At 40.5% G+C, this 20,011-nt stretch overlaps 1 protein-coding gene across 3 annotated transcripts in view; it reads right to left on the minus strand.

Moving 5' to 3' along the window:
- Positions 1-3,870: 3,870 nt before the first annotated feature.
- LOC136858756 (glutathione S-transferase 1-1) overlaps positions 3,871-20,011 on the minus strand; it is a 53,376-nt gene continuing 37,235 nt past the window's right edge. For 2 of the 3 annotated variants that reach the window (XM_067138530.2, XM_067138529.2), the window contains 2 exons: positions 15,096-15,260; positions 3,871-4,274 (listed from right to left, as the gene is read on the minus strand). In XM_067138530.2, the coding sequence (XP_066994631.2) occupies positions 4,128-4,274; positions 15,096-15,260 (312 nt within the window). In that variant the 3' untranslated portion in view covers positions 3,871-4,127. The remainder of the gene's footprint in view (positions 4,275-15,095; positions 15,261-20,011) is intronic. The other variant, XM_067138527.2, reaches the window with a different exon arrangement.

Consider the following 20,011-nt stretch of genomic DNA (forward strand, 5'->3'; position numbering starts at 1 on the left):
CAGTGGAGATATTACAGGAATTGATTTCATTAATAAGGAGAAAATGTTATGGTTCAGTTATGCACACATATGAAATTTCTCCTGTTATACTAAATTTCATTTTTGAGTAAGGGGGAATATAACCTTCCAATGGCTGCTGGATCAGAGTCAAAGAGAACATTGGAAGTTTATGGTAATGTAAAATTAATGAAATCGTAGTTGTGGATACGTCCAGTTGTTATACGTCCAGGTACATCAGTAAATGAAAAACTCGCTCAGTTGAATAGGTAACAGATAACGAATTGAAGGTACCGGTGAATTCACAAGCTCAGAACCCCCTGATATTTATTAGGTTACGGTCTGTATCGGAATGTTTTAGTACGATGAGATAATACTGAATAAATATTGTAATTTCTTCAGCGGAAGATGAACAAACATCAGTAGATGGTATGAAATCTCAAAGACAAAGGTGTGTAGTGGAGGCCATGGAATGGGCAGGATCAAAAGGACCAAATCCAATTCACATATAGTGGTCATACATTGTCTATCTATTACGATATAATTCGAGAATCGAGACCCATTATGAGATAGTCGATTGGTACGTCGAGCTATGAAGGCGAAGGATTGTTAAATATGTTCCTTTGCCAAGATTAGTGATTACAAGAGCGTTTTGTATCAAATAGGGTATGCGTTAAACGTCAAAATCTTCTGGAAGGGAAATTACTGGCTACAGAATTCTAAAGATCTATTAAATGCAAACCGACTTTTTATTGTGTTCTAGAATTGGATTTTGTTTTGAGAGAACAATGTTGATAGAAATAAAAAAATATTTTAGAGGACATCAGAAGCATCGCACACGGCTAGGAAGAAGGTAGATCGAAAGCTGATTTTAATTGTATAAATATTGTACGAATAGTACGGATTATTCATTGTAAAGGGATAAAGATATATTTTATTTCCTCGAGTAATAAAGCAAGTGTAAACTCAGTATATTGTCAAATGCTATTGATGTATGTGACATTGTGCTAATTTCATATCACAAGTTTCAGGTACTACGACATCGCCACATAGGGGATAACTCATCATTATCTGGTAGTTAGGCATCATATAACACACATGATTAAAGATTGTTATATGATGCCTAACTACCAGATAATGATGAGTTATCCCCTGTGGGTGCGGGCGGTAGAATAACACACACGGTATCCCCTGCCGGTCGTAAGAGGTGACTAAAAGGGGCCCCAGGGCCTCTGAACCTTGGAGCGTGGATTGGCGACCACGGGGCCCTTAGCTGTGTGCTGGCATTGCTTCCACTCACTTGTGCCAGGCTCCTCACTTCCATCTATCCTATCCGACCTCTCTTGGTCAACTCTTGTTCTTTTCCGACCCCGACGCTATTAGGTTTGCGAGGGCTAGGGAGTCTTTCATTTTCACGCCCTTTGTGGTCCTTGTCTTCCTTTGGCCGATATCTTCATTTTTCGAAGTGTCGGACCCCTTCCATTTTTCCTCTCTGATTAGTGTTATATAGAGGATGGTTGCCTAGTTGTACTTCCTCTTAAAACAATAATCACCACCAATCACCACCTAATGATGAGTTAAACTCGGGAAGTGGTCCTGTGGGACCTGTAGAGTGTTGCAATGGATGCCAAATGATAAAATTAAGACCGAGAGGTGGGAGATGTCATCTTCCCGAACCCATCATTTCGATAAGTACGGTACCAAAAATAAATGTATTTCGTCTATTCTGTTATGTAGTTGCTTAAAGTAGTGTAGAATCAATTTATGGTGTCAGAATATCACATGAATAGGTAAACAACTTGAGTGATACCGTATGGTCGTCGATCATTATTTCATAATGGACAGGGAATGTTTTGATTTTCATTATGAATAATCCAGCAGAAATTATAATCTGTCGTGTGCTATATTTTGAATCGAAGCGCTCAACAGTAGATATTACGTAGGAGATTTTTAGATATGGTCGCTGCATTTTATTAAGATAATATCATCGTAAGTGAACCTCAGTGTGTGACTTGGTGCATAGATATGTTTTATTTGAAGGTGACCATAAGATGATTAACATGTGTGTCAAGATCATATTTTCACGTCATATGCATAGCTTTCGCGAGTAAAATGATAGTATTATCGTATTGATATTCATTTTATGGGTATGTAAGGATGAGGTAGTGTTCGAGAAATAATGTGCTTGAGTATTTGGGAAATTAATTGAGAATTTATTTAGTATGACGCGCATGTGGAATGAGAGAGGTTTAGAATAGGATGGTCGAAATAAAGTGAATAATTAATATGACTGTTTGATGGACAATAATTTATAGGGGCCATGCATTGAATGATACGATGTAGTCTTCGAAAAGTCCCGGTGATATGTAATTGAGGTAAGGATTTATGTTCGTCATGCGTATAAATTTAATGGTGGTAATGAGTGACGAGTACTTAGGCATCGATGTAATTTTTGTGATGATGTTTTCGAAGAATACTAAAGTTATTTATCAGATAGTCGTCAAAGATGCGATAACCTGAGATTTAATGTAAGTGAATTACGCACAGATGTGAAGGGGTGAAATAGAATCTTCGATAATAAATGACACCATGTAGATAAGAATCATGTGGCAGATGAGATGTTTAGATTTTATTTTGAGTAGTGTAGATTAATTTCCTTCTAAATAATAGTGTTCTGGTAGATCACTGAGTTGGTAATTAGCACTGAATGTAGATTTTCAGGATTTTTCATGGAGAATACCAGAGGTTGCATAGTCATCAGAAGTTTTGAATTAGTATTATTAGTGATGACCTTATTTTCAGTAACTTGTTGTCTAGATGCAGCTGTTGCAGAATTTCAAAGGAGGCTGATTTCCAATCTACTACGCAACCTTAGTAATTAAAAGGGGATCATAACATAATCCTAATATTTGATCGCATGGTGGTATAAGCGACAACGTTGTGAGCACGTCATTGGAGCACCCAAGTTGTTTTTTAGATTTTACTGAATTAGGTGATGTTTTGAAAGATAACGGAATAATGAAAGACATGAATTTTTGGGGTCAGCGAATACGAGTACCAAAGAATAAAATTTATCTAATTTTATTTTATTATCTAGAAAATAAATGATGTGGATAATGGATTTCTAACGTAAATTAAGCCTTCAGCAACTCGTATGTTGGTTTCTTTTTATTTGTTTGAATTTAAGGTTAATAGCGGAGCCAACCTGTTTTAATTATCCTATGAAAGTTTGCTATTGTGACATATTATAACCAACAAAATGTTAGGGACTTTGGACACTTACAGTTATTAATTATATTCAATTTCGACGAGACATTCATTTATGTTGCTGTTTTAATTAATTTGTAATTACGTTTCGTGAGATGATATTCATTAAACGGAATATCCTTCCAAGGAAAAGAACCATTCTCCGAATTCTCAATCATAGGCTAAGTTTAAAATCATAGTATGGTATATTTTTAAGTAATTATTGAATATGCGCTCTCGTACGTCAGTCAGATCTCGAAAGTCTAAACGGTGCGACACTGTGACCAGACTCGTCGAACTTGAGTGGAGCTTCTTGCATCCCTGCACGACACCAGCCGAGGCATAACATTAACATCTTGAATCCTGAATCAGAAATACGTATAAGGTCATAGCAGATTTGTGTCCTTTGTAAATATTTATATATCATTCATTTTAGATTAATATCTATTGTACATAGCTCGTATCTTTGTAATTCAGCGTTATGCTGTTGCTGACCTTGAATAAATAAATTTAAAAATATATTTCTAGAAATAATAAAATAAGAAGTCAGTAATACCTATTTCTCTTTTCCTTGCTTCAGGTTGTGCTCCCAATGGTCCACTAAGGAATTTGTTACGTTTGCTGTTTTGTAAATATTTTCTGTTATTCTTGTGTTAATTTGAGTTTTTTTATTAATATGTTCATTTATTATTTCTTGACATTACATTAGTTAAAGACATAAATGTACTATTATTTCTTGTGATACACAGCCTATTTTCCTTGAACCCCGTTTTAAGGAAACCCCCTTTTTAAGGAAGAAATATAATATCCACCTGAGATTCGTTAAGAAGGGGTTCCACTGTAGTCAATATTATTTTTAATACATGGAAACAACACAGAACAGTTCACTTCTTTGAAGTAAGATTTTCAAACATCTTCTTCAACTCCAAGCACCCTGCATGGTTAATCTCATCGTAGCCTTTCATTGTTGCCTTAGCTCTTGAAAAATACTTGGACACATTAGGATATCTGCTGATGTCGAATCCCAAAATCTGAAAAGGAAAGGGAACTGAAATGATCAGCATGACAAAAGCAAGCAATTACAAATTAACGTGAAAACAGTGAGAAAGATATTCAATACAGAATACTCTTCTTCTATTACTCCCCCCACCTCCACCCCATCCTGGTGGAGTTGCTGGTATGAACTGTGTTACACATATGGACTTTGCCCTGATTTACGACCAAGTACCTTTTGTGATGCCAATCCTGTGTAGAGGGATCTATTCACTATTGCATATATGTATATGAAGAGGATTGGGTTGGAACAAACGCAAACTCTCAGTCCTTGAGCCAGGAGAATTAACTGGATGCGATTAAAACCGTGACTTGGCCATAAATTAAACATTGGACCCCTTACAGAAGAGACAGTTCAGGATTGAATATAGTTCAAATAATTGTCTCACACAATTAGGGGAAAATAAAGTATAATATAAACTGTAGCCGTTTGTTTTGATGCTCTTGTCTGCTTAATGTTCATAGTTCTAGAGCTATATTATCAACTCTGATACTATTACTATTAGCATGTGCAACTGCCATTACTGGACTTGAAGTAAGAATGAAGGCAATTGAACCAAAAAACCGGTTAACATCCTACCCCTCGTGAGGAGGGATTTCTCTTACAGGGACCGAGGATTTAAATGTTAATTCCTCAAATCATCATCTACATCAATTGCTAGTACCATATGTAGACTATTTTAAAATCAACTTATATGCTTCCCAGTCATATATTAATTTTACTTATTCTACCAACTCGGTATATGTTTTGGCACATACTTCAAGTTAACTGTAAAACTATGCCATAAAATGAGGTGATTCCAATCACGTGGTGTGAATCCGATCATTTACAATTTTTCAATAATAGGAAATGTTGGCGTGGCACCATAACAACAGAATTGGGATTGATAAGGAGAGATCATGATGGAGTAGAAGAACTGGTTAGGTCGTATAATTTCCATGGTTTCCCATTTTCACGCCAGGAACATGCTGGGGCTGTACCTTAATTAAGGCCATGGCCATTCCCTCCCCACTCCTAGCCCTTTCCTACCCATCGTTGATCAGTGTTTTAAGTTCTAGACAAACTGGACTGCAATAACGGTGAATTGTAGTGCACAGTACCAACAATTGGCATTGTCAGCAGATATTTTTCATGTGTGCTGCACTTGTGAAGTAACTGCAGTTAGCGTCAATTTCCAACAAGTATCTCGGTTGTAGGATTGTTAGGTTATGCATTTTTTACTTTCATACAAATATCATAAACGCTACTCTTCATTTCCATGTCCATAGTTAACCCTGTTCTGACACTATTCATATATAAGTACACTCATGTTCATAAAAACCAGAACACCTTCAAAGACTAGAGATAGGAAGTTCATATTCACAGGACATGGGCATTAGTATGTTCTGAAGAAATGATTAGCATTTAAACCATCGGTCTTAGGTTCAAGGTCCACATCGATATCTTCGCGCACCACCACCAACTGGTAAAATGTGGCCTCGGCTCTCTTTGTCGTTATAAACCGAAGGTAATGGATCAGTCTGACTTGAACAGACGTGAAGGATGCCTCGCAGACATATGCGAGAACCGTACCATCAAATGAATGAGTTTTAAAGAGGACGCATTATTGGCATGAGAGAACGTGATACATCCATCCGGGAAAATGCTGCTCGTGTGGGACGAAGTGTTTCGGCAGTGCAACGGGTGTGTACAGAATGGTTCACAGAAGGCCATACAACACGACGATATGGGTCTGGTCGCACCACCAAGACCCCCACCCCCGAAAAGAACAAAACATCATCCGAATGGCACTGCAGGACAGATCTGCGTCCTCCTTGGCTCTGGCGCAACAACGGAACAGTGTAACAGATCTTACACTATCAGGAGTGACAGTCCATCGCTGTTTATTACGGTCTGGGTTACCTGCGTGTCGTCCACTTCTCCGCCAACCTTTGACTAATGGGCATAAACATGCTATAATGCAATGGTGTATGGAAAGACGTCACTGGAGGCAGGAATACCAGCAGATAGTGTTTTCGGACGAATCCAGGTTCTGTTTGTTTGAAAATGAGGCCACATTTTAGTTCGCCGCAGACAGGGGGAAAGGCATCACATTGACTGAATTCACACAAGACAAACAGCGCCAACTCAAGGACTTATGGTGTGAGCTGCTATTAGGTGCAATCACAAATCACAGTTAGTGCGTGTCCAGGGCACTGTGACCAGTTTGATCTACGTGAATGGCATCCTGTGACCCGTAGCCATACTCTTTCTGCACGACATCCCAGACGCCATATTTCAGCAGGAGAATTTGCGACCACATGTTGCTGTATGAACACGTGCCTTCTTATTGTCACAGGACGTCAGACTGTTGCCCTGGCCGGCCCGATCACCGGACTTGGCGCCAATAAAAATGTGTGGGATATGGTGAAACGCCGGGTGCGGCGCTGTGACCCATTGCCAACCACCAAAGATGAACTGTAGAAGCAAGTGAATGCAGCATGGATGGTTATACTTCAGAACGCCATTCGCGCCTTATACGCGTCGATGCCATCACGCATGGAACAAGTTATCAGTGTCTATGGGGGAACGAGTGCCTACTAGGTAACAGGACACATGTTGAACCTAGGTGACTGAACTGCTAATAGTTTCTGCAGAACATACCAATTAACATGTCCTGTGAATATGAATTTCCTATCTCTAGTCTTTCAAGGTGTTCTGGGTTTTTTTTTATGAGCATGAGTGTATATTACAATTTTGCAGGGTGAATCAGATCATATAAGTTTAAAAGAAGGTTCTGAGACCAATTTAAGAATCGATGTCCTGGCACAATCTTTCAAACTTATACTTCTTCTGCCTTAGGTGCATGCCCATTTTCCAGAAAGACAAATTAAACATTGCTATGAACAATTCATTTTCTCTAAAATGTAATTTCATGTGTGCCATCTTCAGTGGTCCAAATAGAATATCTAATCGTCTTTTGGTAGAAATTTTACGATACTGAAATAACCTAATTTACCTTTAATTCTGCACTCTATTTTTCCCCTTACCTTGTCTGCTTCTCGATTTTATTTGGCTCCCCTGTGGGTGGGTGACGCAGAAGAAGAATACACCCACGGTATCCCCTGCCTATCGTAAGAGACAACTAAAAATAGCCCCAGGGGCTATCAACTTGGGAGTGTGGGTTGGCGACCGGAGGGCCCTTAGCTAAGTCCTAGTATTGCTTCCACTTACTTGTGCCAGGCTAATCAGTTTCATCCATCCTGTCTCACCTTCCTTGGTGAACTGTTGTTCTTTTCCGACCTCGACGGTATTAGAACATTCGAGTGCTGTGGTGTCTTTCATTTTCACGCCCTTGGTGGCCCTTGCCTATCTTGGTCCGTTACATCATTTTTCGAAGAGACGGATCCCTTCTTTCTTGTTCTTTTTTCTCTCTCTACCCCCTGTAGGTGGGGTACGCAGACGAAGAATACACGCACGGTATCCCCTGTCTGTCGTAACAGGCGACTAAAAGGGGCGACCAATGGGTGATTGTATTAGGAGCACGAAACTACATGTGATAAGTACCATCATGCGGGGAACACCATGGGTCACCTTTACTTGCGAGTAGTACCACTATGTTCGGTACACAATAGGATTGTGATTAGTAGCAGCAGAGAGTGGTTCACTGTAGGTCTCCAGTACCCGTGATTAGTACCACTGTGAGAAACACCGTGGGTCTGGGCCTTACCTTCCCGGTCTGTACACTCCAAGTATATCACGTTGCCTATTACCTTTAGAAATGAGCCTTACACCTAGAATTTTACGTTTCTCATCTTTAACTTTTTCATAGCTTACAAATTCGTCTTTCACCAGAATGAATACTCCCCCTCTCACCATTCCTATCCTATCTACTATACACACTCCAGTTCCGTGAGAAAATTTCTGCATCCATTATACCATTTCGCAGCCATGATTCAACTCATATTACCATATCTGGTAAGTATGTATGTATTAAATTACTTAATTCTGTTCCTTTCTTTACAATACTTCTACAGTTCAACACTAACATGTTTATGTCATCCCTACTTGATTTCCAGTTCCCTGTTCCCTTATCACCGCTCCCTAGGCCACTCCGTTTCCCTGAATGTACCTCCCTATTACCCTTACAAACAAGTTTCCTAACTTATACGTACCGTACCACTGCGGTTTAAGTGAAGGCCATCTGAGTGCAGATCCCTATCTCCTACCCACCCATTAAGATCTAGAAATTTCACTCCCAGTTTCCCACATACCCACTCCATACTCTCATTTAGTCGGTTGACATGCTAAACTAGCAGTCTTATTATTCTTCTTAAGGTTATTTGCTTTACATCGCACCGACACAGATAGGTCTTATGGCGAAGATGGGGCAGGAAGGGGATAGGAAGCGGCCGTGGCCTTAATTAAGGTACAGCCCCAGCATTTGCCTGGTGTGAAAATGAGAAACCACGGAAAACCATCTTCAGGGCTGCCGACAGTGGGGTTCGAACCATTCTTCTTCTTTGTAGCAGTGTTTTGTTCAAAATGGCGGTTTATTAATGTGTGTGTGTGTGTGTGTGTGTGTGTGTGTGTGTGTGTGTGTGTGTGTGTGTGTGTGTGTGTGTGTGTGTGTGTGTGTGTGTGTTTAATTTGTACATAAGCACAGTTGAAAGCATTTCGTGTGTGCGTCTTTGTGAACACGATAAGCAAAATGAAAAGATTTTAAGGACGCATTTGTGGGAACAGCAGTAATAAGAAAGCAGAAGAAATACTGTGGTGGAAAGAGAAAGAGCACTAAAGAAATTGATAAATGGGAAATCCTCAGGAATGGATGAAGTAAGTATAGGAATTATTCAAGGTACTGGGAATTTGGGATTATACTGGTTATGTACGGTCTTTAAAGGAGCTGGAGAAAGGAGAAAATTCCAGAATATTAGGAAAAGGGAACTGTTGTCCCTATATTTAAGAAAGATTGTGGAAACTACAGAGGAATTATCCTGATTCCGCATGTTAATGAAAGTGTTTCGTAGAATTCTAGATAACATATGAAGGTTACTGGTGGAACCTCAACTCAGAGAGGAACAACAGGGATATAGGAGTGGGCGTGATATTTGCAATGTGACACATTGTGGAAAAATACAGGGAATATAACAAAAATCAAATTCAAACTTTTATCAATCAATCAATCAATCAATCAATACTGATCTGCATTTAGGGCAGTCGCCCAGGTGGCAGATTCCCTATCTGTTGCTTCCCTAGCCTTTTCCTAAATGATTTCAAAGAAATTGGAAATTTATTGAACATCTCCCTTGGTAACTTATTCCAATCCCTAACTCCCCTTCCTATAAATGAATATTTGCCCCAGTTTGTCCTCTTGAATTCCAACTTTATCTTCATATTGTGATCTTTCCTACTTTTATAAATGCCATTCAAACTTATTCGTCTACTAATGTCATTCCACGCCATCTCTCCGCTGACAGCTTGGAACATACCACTTAGTCGAACAGCTCTTCTTCTTTCCCTCAATTCTTCCCAACCCAAACATTGCAATATTTTTGTAACGCTACTCTTTTGTCGGAAATCACCCAGAACAAATCGAGCTGCTTTTCTTTGGATTTTTTCCAGTTCTTGAATCAGGTAATCCTGGTGAGGGTCCCATACACTGGAACCATACTCTAGTTGGGGTCTTACCAAAGACTTGTATGCACTCTCCTTTACATCCTTACTACAACCCCTAAACACCCTCATAACCATGTGCAGAGATCTGTACCCTTTATTTACAATCCCATTTATGTGGTTACCCCAATGAAGATCTTTCCTTATATTAACACCTAGATACTTACAATGATCCCCAAAAGGAACTTTCACCCCATCAACGCAGTAATTAAAACTGAGAGGACTTTTTCTATTTGTGAAACTCACAACCTGACTTTTAACCCCGTTTATCAACATACCATTGCCTTCTGTCCATCTCACACCATTTTCGAGGTCACGTTGCAGTTGCTCACAATCTTGTAACTTATTTATCACTCTATAGAGAATAACATCATCCGCAAAAAGCCTTACCTCCGATTCCACTCCTTTACTCATATCATTTATATATACACTGACTGACAGAGCAAATGCAACACCAAGAAGGAGTGGTTCGAAAGGGATGAAAGTTGGGGAAAAAACAGAGACGGCACGGACAAATAATTGATGTTTATTTCAAACCGATATGCAGGTTACACAATGCGCACGGCATCGACTCAGTAGGATGTAGGACCACCGCGAGCGGCGATGCACGCAGAAACACGTCGAGGTACAGAGTCAATAAGAGTGCGGATGGTGTCCTGAGGGATGGTTCTCCATTCTCTGTCAACCATTTGCCACAGTTGGTCGTCCGTACGAGGCTGGGGCAGAGTTTGCAAACGGCGTCCAATGAGATCCCACACGTGTTCGATTGGTGAGAGATCCGGAGAGTACGCTGGCCACGGAAGCATCTGTACACCTCGTAGAGCCTGTTGGGAGATGCGAGCAGTGTGTGGGCGGGCATTATCCTGCTGAAACAGAGCATTGGGCAGCCCCTGAAGGTACGGGAGTGCCACCGGCCGCAGCACATGCTGCACGTAGCGGTGGGCATTTAACGTGCCTTGAATACGCACTAGAGGTGACGTGGAATCATACGCAATAGCGCCCCAAACCATGATGCCGCGTTGTCTAGCGGTAGGGCGCTCCACAGTTACTGCCGGATTTGACCTTTCTCCACGCCGACGCCACACTCGTCTGCGGTGACTATCACTGACAGAACAGAAGCGTGACTCATCGGAGAACACGACGTTCCGCCATTCCCTCATCCAAGTCGCTCTAGCCCGGCACCATGCCAGGCGTGCACGTCTATGCTGTGGAGTCAATGGTAGTCTTCTGAGCGGACGCCGGGAGTGCAGGCCTCCTTCAACCAATCGACGGGAAATTGTTCTGGTCGATATTGGAACAGCCAGGGTGTCTTGCACATGCTGAAGAATGGCGGTTGACGTGGCGTGCGGGGCTGTCACCGCTTGGCGGCGGATGCGCCGATCCTTGCGTGCTGACGTCACTCGGGCTGCGCCTGGACTCCTCGCACGTGCCACATGTCCCTGCGCCAACCATCTTCGCCACAGGCGCTGCACCGTGGACACATCCCTATGGGTATCGGCTGCGATTTGACGAAGCGACCAACCTGCCCTTCTCAGCCCGATCACCATACCCCTCGTAAAGTCGTCTGTCTGCTGGAAATGCCTCCGTTGACGGTGGCCTGGCATTCTTAGCTATACACGTGTCCTGTGGCACACGACAACACGTTCTACAATGACTGTCGGCTGAGAAATCACGGTACGAAGTGGGCCATTCGCCAACGCCGTGTCCCATTTATCGTTCGGTACGTGCGCAGCACAGCGGCGCATTTCACATCATGAGCATACCTCAGTGACGTCAGTCTACCCTGCAATTGGCATAAAGTTCTGACCACTCCTTCTTGGTGTTGCATTTGCTCTGTCAGTCAGTGTATAAGAAAACATAAAGGTCCGCTAATACTGCCTTGAGGAATTCCCCTCTTAATTATTACAGGGTCAGATAAAGCTTCACCTATTCTAATTCTCTGAGATCTATTTTCTAGAAATATAGCAACCCATTCAGTCACTCTTTTGTCTAGACATGAAGAAAGCATATGATTGTATTTCCAGAGATAGGATTTGGTTGGTTTTGCAGAAGAAAAAAGGGCCCTCATAAATTGATCAAGACTGCAAATGCACCTGTAAAGTTTGGACCAAAGAAGGAGAGACAGAAGAATTCAAAGTTAGAACAAGAAAGGGAGTGTGCTATCACCTCTCCTATTCATTACCATTTTGGATGAAATACTCAAAGAAATCGAAAAGAGGACTGGGGCAGATGCACTAAACGCATGGTTACCGGTATTTACTGATGACACTGTGCTGTTATTATTATTATTATTATTATTATTATTATTATTATTATTATTATTATTATTATTATTATTACTTGTGAGGAATTCATACGGAATGAAGTGATTGAAGAATGGGGAATATTGTCCTATTGTGGAGACCAAGATGTTTGAGGAATGGAAGAGGAGGTTACCAGTTCAGTTTGAACCACTAGAGGTAACAAGATCATTGTAGTACTCTGGGAGTTTGATATGGGAAGATGGAAGTATGGCGGAAGAGTGCAGTTAGCTGGAGGGTTTTACCAGAGTGCGAGAGGACTGTTATGGAGTAAGAAATTGCCAATGCAAATGAAAGAAATCATGTACAAGAACAACTTTCAACAAATTTTGATGTATGGTGCTGAAACGTGGGTAACGACCAAAGCAGAGGAAAGTAAAATCCAAGCAAGTGAGATGGAATTCCTAAGAAGACAAGACAGGACCAAATAAGAAATGCAGTAATATAAGAAACACTAGGCGTATTCTGAGTGAGATAGTTTAGAATGATCAAGACCGCGATGATATGGGCATGTGAAAAGAATGGGAGAAACGAGGACAAAACTGTCATTATATCGGGCTGTTTTCAGACCAGCTTTGCTTTACAGGAGGGAAAGCTTATTAATAAGTTAGAAGTAACAGGCATGATTGCTGGTACAGCCAGGTGGGAACAATGGCAGGAGGGTACTAGGAATAAGGAGATAGGTAAGGAATTAATTTGATGGATAAAGCTGTTTCCATAAACCGGCTGTTATGGTGAGGTCCTGTGAGGCGAATGGAGGAGGATAGGTTACCTAGGAGAATAATTGACTCTGTTATGGAGGGAAAGAGAAGTAGAGGGAGACCAAGATGACGATGGTTAGACTCAGTTTCTAATGATTTAAGGATAAGAGGTATAGAACTAAACGAGAACACAGAACTAGTAATAAATAGAGGATTGTGGCGGCATAACAGTTTATAAAGAATATGTATGTATAATGTACTTGGTCCTGTCCAGTAATTTATCTACCCAGTCCTATGTGGAGCCTCCCTTCTCAGTTGTTCCTCCCCCTCCCACCAGATTTAATGTGAGTGAGCAATTTCAATGTGAGTGAGCAATCTCAATTTTTGCATTTCCCGTTCGCCCCGTATAGTATCACCTGGGTGCCTTATTGGAATAGATATTTGCTTTTTTATGTATTTATTATTGTTGATAATTCTTTATGTGCCAGAGATGAACCTTAACACCCCTTGTGACAAATTCTGGTTGGGATTGAGGCGTGAGTGGGTGCAATATGATAAATGATTCATATTCATTCCTTAATCACTTTACGTTCTTTGATTGTTTATTTCATTGTTCACTTTCTCAATTCTTTTCATTGTGAAGAACATTTCTGTTTCCGTTTTAGAGTATAAAGCTCTTCTCTGTCAGGAATAAAACAAAACAGTAGTTCTCAATGTAGAAATGTACAGTCTACTCCGCAAGGATTATTACATAATATGTTAGTTTCAATGCTGCTATTCTTACCTACAAGTGATTCTGGAGGAGAGATGAGTTCATTACGCCTGCCAAGGTCCAACCCACCCGCCTAGAAGTATATTTACTTTTACAACCTAAAGTAGTGGTCGAGGCGCCATTATCCATTGCTTCTGCCAAGGAACACAGGCATTGGCCTGCGTTACCAACCACTGCAAACGAAAAAAGACTAAAGAGTCCCACCGAGTTTGGAAGTGTCATGGCGTCGGACGGTAACCTTACATTTTCTCAATTCCTCCTTTAATCTCGAGATTTACGGCAGGAAATAAAGGTCATTTATTAGCTTTAACGTATTTTTGCCTATGCAGGCCAATCTCTGTCATGAGAACAGTGACACACTCCTTTCGAGAGGCTCTTTTCTATCGCCGCGGTGCATATTGTCCGCACAGCAAGGAAAAAAGTATAGACAAATCAAACCAACAACTTACAGTTGGCAGCATTGCTATTCTACTCACCTATACTTACCTCAGCGCTACTAGTGGAAACCCAAGTACTAAACAAAGGGCAGTCACTTCGCGCCCGCCACATAGTGGTGCCTCGTGTTACTAACATTCTGGAGTAGACTCTACAGCTTTGCCGTTCTCAACAACAGCAGCAACAATTGTTATCAAATTGCACACCGTTATACTTAGAAATGCATTTCAGTTTTATAAAATGTTATAAATTGGGTTTCAAGTAACAATAACGACATAGTGCTTTTCTGATTTTATTTTCTAGTTTTTGAAGTAACAAATTCACCAAGTCCAGTATATTTTCAAAATGAATGACGAAAATCAAAATTTGAGAATTGGTTGTTGAACAGTTGTAGAATATTTTCATTATTAAGTGAAAGGAGTTTACAAAGCTTTTAATTTCAAAATATGCAAGTGAAACAAGCAAAGAAAGAATATTCTCTTAGCTCTCGTGTTAAGTTCTTTATTAGTGTACAGTACCCTTTACCTCCAGGGCATAGATATATCTTGGTTCAAAACAAAGAGTTATTCTGTACTGTTTGATCCTAAAATCGTGCTAATACATCCTATAGAAAGCAATAAAGAAGGGCCATAATCATCATTGAATTAAAACAGTCTATCAGCACACTTGAGTAGCAGCTGTTCAGTCATTCCTCTGACAACAAGCACAATTGTCCTGAACATTTTAAACTTCTTGACAGCACACTTACGCGAATGTTAGTATATTTTTCAACATTTTAATTTGTACTAGGTCCACTGAACATGGAATACAGTTTCCGAAAGCCATTTATGTATTAAATGATTTTGACAAAGTGTGCTGATACAGACTGGGTTTTAAATCGAGAAATTGTAGCAATTCACTAAATTAGGTAAGTGGACATTTACAACTGAACTTACATCAGCAGTAGACACGGAAGAAACAACAGCAAAATCAGCAATAGTGAGGTTATTGCCAGCCACCCATTCCTGATTCTCAAGAAATGTATCCAGAAATTCATAGGCTTCTTCTAGTTTCTTCAATTTGGCAGTATCATAATCAGCACCAGCAAAGAACACAGGATACTAGAAAACCATTTATAACATCACATTAAAAGAATCCCTTATATCAAATGGTATATTTAATTTCAGTGTCATACGAGGGTGGATCAAATATAAACGGGAATACATACACACATACATATATTATCATTATAGACTGTTATGCCTTTCAGCGTTCAGTCTGCAAGACTCTGAGAATTTACTAAACGCCGCCACAATCCTCGATTTGCAACAAGTGTTGTGGCCTCATTTAGTTCTATACCTCTTATCTTTAAATCGTTAGAAACCGAGTCTAACCATCGTCGTCTTGGTCTCCCTCTACTTCTCTTACCCTCTATAGCAGAGTCCATTATTCTCCTAGGTAACCTATCCTCCTCCATTCGCCTCACATGACCCCACCACCGAAGCCGGTTAATGCGTACAGTTTCATCCATCGAGTTTTAAAATTTATTGCATCAAACAAAAAAATACACATAAGGAGATCACTTTTGTACACAGTGTCCTGCCTTTGATACACATTTTCTCCATCGGATTGGTAAGTTTTCGATGCCGTCCTGATAGAAAGAAGAGGGTCGTGTGCGGAGCCAGCTGCCCACAAACTCTTCTACACTTGCATCATCATCGAACCGCTGTCCTCCTACGTCTTTTTTGAGTGGTCCAAACAAACTGTGGTTGCAGGGCGATAAATCTGGACTGTACGGAGGGTGTTCCAGAGGTGTCCAGTGAATTTCCTCCAGTTTTTCCTACGTGAAAGCGGCGGTACGATGCCTTGCATTGTCATGGAGAAGAATGACGTTTCAGATCGGTTTCCGGCGTCGCTTGTTGCAATACGCAGCTTTTGCTTCGTCCAAAATGCGACAGTAATAAGTTGCATTAATTGTCGTTTTTTCGTGAAGAAAATCCACCAGCAAAATGCCCGCAGAGTCCCAGAAATTTGTTGCAAGCACCTTTCCAGCAGATGGACGTGTTTTGGCCTTTACCGGATCTGCTTCGTCTCTTCGCCGCCACTCCATGCTTGCTTGCTTTAACTCTGGGATGTGATGATGCACCCAAGTTTCATCACAAGTCACAATGTGACGCAAGAAATCCTCTCCTTCCTTTTTGTAGCGACGCAGGAGTCTCTGACAAACTTCCTGGCGTAATTTTTTTTGTTCCTGGTTGAGGAGACGAGGAACCCACTTGGCAGACAATTTTCTGAAATAGAGTTCATCTCGGATGATGGTTTGAACACTTCTGTAACTTATTCCTACGGCTAAAACAATCTGCTGAATTTTTATTCGCCGATCTTCACCAATAATATCACGAATGGCAACAATGTTGTTTGCAGTGATGCTTGTCCGCAGTCTCCTTTCATGAGGTTCATTTTCCACAGCGTCTCTTCCTGCCACAAATGTTTTAGCCCTCTCATACACTCGAGTCTGCGGAAGTGTTTCTTCCCCAAACTGTGCGCGGAGCCGTCTCAAAATTTCGGAAGGTTTGGTGCCCTTTTGCTGTGAGAAATTTGATAATGACGCGTTGCGCACCAGACGTATGCACCTCTTGATCACTCATGGCGTACTGAAGCAGCCCAGCTCTCCACCGTGGTTCGTGCGCACAAGCCCCTTCTCTAGACACCCCCAGCAACATCCTGGCAAAGCCCCATCTCAGAATTTTTACTAAAAACAGCAGCAGTACATTCAAATTCCCGTTCATATTTGATCTGCCTTCACAGCTACAGTATTAGTTTTTAACGTGGAGTGTGGGTTCCTTCCTTTGCCTGGCAGAAAATTCCTAGGAACAAAGGCGGTTGGGCATATAGCTAACCTTTCCATCCCACTTTATGCTGAGGTTACAAGTGGTAGAAGTCTTTACCTCCTACTCCTCCCAGGGACATCATGGCCTGTATGGAGTTTTCTTTGCTTCTTTCTATGAGAAAATAACCTATGAAATATATCAAAATTATTTGTTTGCTAATCTTCAATGCGCGGCTGGGACCTTGCATCCGGGAGATAGTGGGTTTGAACCCCACTGTCGGCAGCCCTGAAAATGGTTTTCTGAGGTTTCCCACTTTCACAACAGGCAAATTCTGGATCTGTGCCTTAATTAAGGCCACGGCCGTTTCCTTCCAACTCCTAGGCCTTTCCTATCACATCGCCGCCGTAAGACCTATATGTGTCGGTGCGACGTAAAGCCACTAGCAAAAAATATCTTCAATGTACTCAAAAACTACTGAATATTTTTCAATTTGTTCTTATTTGTCCTGAGAGGGTTTAGGGAGTAGTTTGAAGAAACTTAGTTACCTTATCCCACAACATCTTCTAAAACAGATCTACTACTCTTTAGTTCATAGTCACCTACAATATTTGAATGTTATCTGGACGCGTCTAAGAAGTCTGACTAGAAAGAGCTAATGGTAGTACTGAATAGAGCTGTTAGAAATATACTTAATCTTCCCTACTTAACGCCAATCAAATATCTATACCCAAGTGCTAAAATACCACCCCGAAGCATGAACACAGAATTCTAGTGCAGCCATACTCATTTATTTAAAAAACATAAATCAATACACCATAACACTACATATACCCTGAATTCTGACAACCAATTTGCTTTGTACAATGTTTACTCCTATAAATATGGTACAAACTGCTTGAAGTTCTCTGCAATCCAAATATTTAATAACATCCCTGTGGAGGTAAAAACAGCCGCAACATTGGCAACATTCAAACAAAAAGTCAAGCGTTATCTGTGGGAATGCTACAGTGCTGTTTAATTCAAAATATCAGTTGTCATTTAGGTCATTCTCCCAAATAATCTTGCAAAATGTCCCGATCTATTCTTGTACCTCTGCAACTCTTATGTTATGTAAATATAAATACTCCGTAAATACAGTCAGAAATATTTCTTTGTAATCCTCATATTAATGATGAATATAGTGCATTTATTGTATGCGTTTATATGCTCAACCACTTATAAACACAAACGATATTTTGATATGTAAGTGCCCGCCAGTATGTAATGTCCTGTACAATTCCTATGTAGGAGCCTGCAGGTTCGTTGGAATTAATTGAAATAAATAAATGAATGAATTATTGATACCTAGTTCTTTTTATGATGGGTAATTTTATGTAGTTATTTTAAGTACAAAGCTGCACCAAAAAGATTTGGATCGACCTTGATGGTCAGATTGTCGCTATGCAGCAGAGACTTGCTCTGTATCATGGTAGTCCAGTATAAGAAACGCTGTACTGTATATAGGAGGATGGGAACACGCCGCCATGTTTTGTGAAGTATCTTTCCACATATCCTGCTAAACCACTGGAGCAATTCCAACCAAATTTAGTACACACATGATTTACTATCTGGAGACAAATACTGTGGGGTAAGCCACCCCTAGCACCTATAGGGGTGGGAGTGGGAAGGGGGTAGCATATAAAAATAATTAAAAATAGTGTTGAAACCATAGTTTTCGGGGTCCCTGAGATGAACTGTGACGCCATGGATGCCGTTTAAGTCAAAGTTAAGCCCCATCAGCATGCTGGGTGAGAAGAAGATATCGAAAACTGGGCGAGATTATGGATGAATGTATGTTCCAGCATAGCTGTCAACCAAACTTAGTACACATATGATTCACTATTTGAAGAAAAATACTGTAAAGGTAAGATACTTCTAGCAGCCCTATGGGCGGGGAGTGGACAGGGGCGAAATATTAAAAAATTTAAAATGACCCATTTAAATGCACAGTCCATAGTTTTTGGGGTCGCTGAGGTGAATAGTGACACTTTGGATGTCGTTTTAAGTCCAATTCTTATATCGCACCAGTGTGCCAATTTGGACTCATCAGTTGGTAACTAGTACACCTACCAAGACACATGACTAGTGTATACTGTGGAGGCCAAGCATAGGCTAGTTAGAGCCACTGGCAGTGCCAATGCACTATGAGAGACTTCGTCTCTTTTTCAAAAATTGATACTACAGAAATTTTATTCCCATAGAAAACCTGAAATATTTGTCCCAAATGAGTAAATGTATAATAACAACTAGCAGTTACCCGCGGCTTCTCCCACGTGGATTTTGTAATTTGATAATATGAATCGCTCCTCGGCACTGTACTAAGACATTATCTGAAAATTCCTAAAGTATAAAAACTCACCGAAAAATTGAGTTTCATTTTCCCCAGAAATTCTTTGTAAACCACGTTTGTGGTATTGCCTTTTGGGGCTAAGATGACCATTGTGGCGATCCTTGTGTTTATTAAGTCGGAAACAAATAGCTATTCCTACGAAAAAAGGGAAAGGATGACATACACTAAAGCGTGTTAATAGTGCCACACAACAAGCAGAGCGCGGGGAAGCGTGGTATAAGATATATGTGGCGTCGAATTATCGAGACCGAACGATCATGAGCAGTAAAGGTAAGATAGCAAGACTTCAACTGAGTAGTGTACAAATAATTTTGGGCCCTATTTTCCCAGAGGATTTCCGTAGTAGGTACACGTAGTATAATGAGAGGGAATGAAAAAATGAGAACTCCCAAAATAACAGGTTTCAATAACAGATATATTGTAACGACAACAGAATGGAAACAAGAAGCATTATACAACAACGAGTAAAAATAGATATCTTTGGCTTACACAGGTACTGAAATAACCGGAGTAATATAAGTTATAATAATGGTTATCCAGTTAAATTTCCAAGGACTAGATTAGGACAGGTTTTTACATGAATTGGAGTCATTCACACTAAAGTACCAAAACTTTGAAAAGGCATACTCAATCTTTCACAAATAGAATGGAA

The sequence above is a fragment of the Anabrus simplex genome, chromosome 1 (assembly GCF_040414725.1).
Source record: "Anabrus simplex isolate iqAnaSimp1 chromosome 1, ASM4041472v1, whole genome shotgun sequence".
Classification (NCBI taxonomy): Eukaryota; Metazoa; Arthropoda; class Insecta; order Orthoptera; family Tettigoniidae; genus Anabrus; species Anabrus simplex.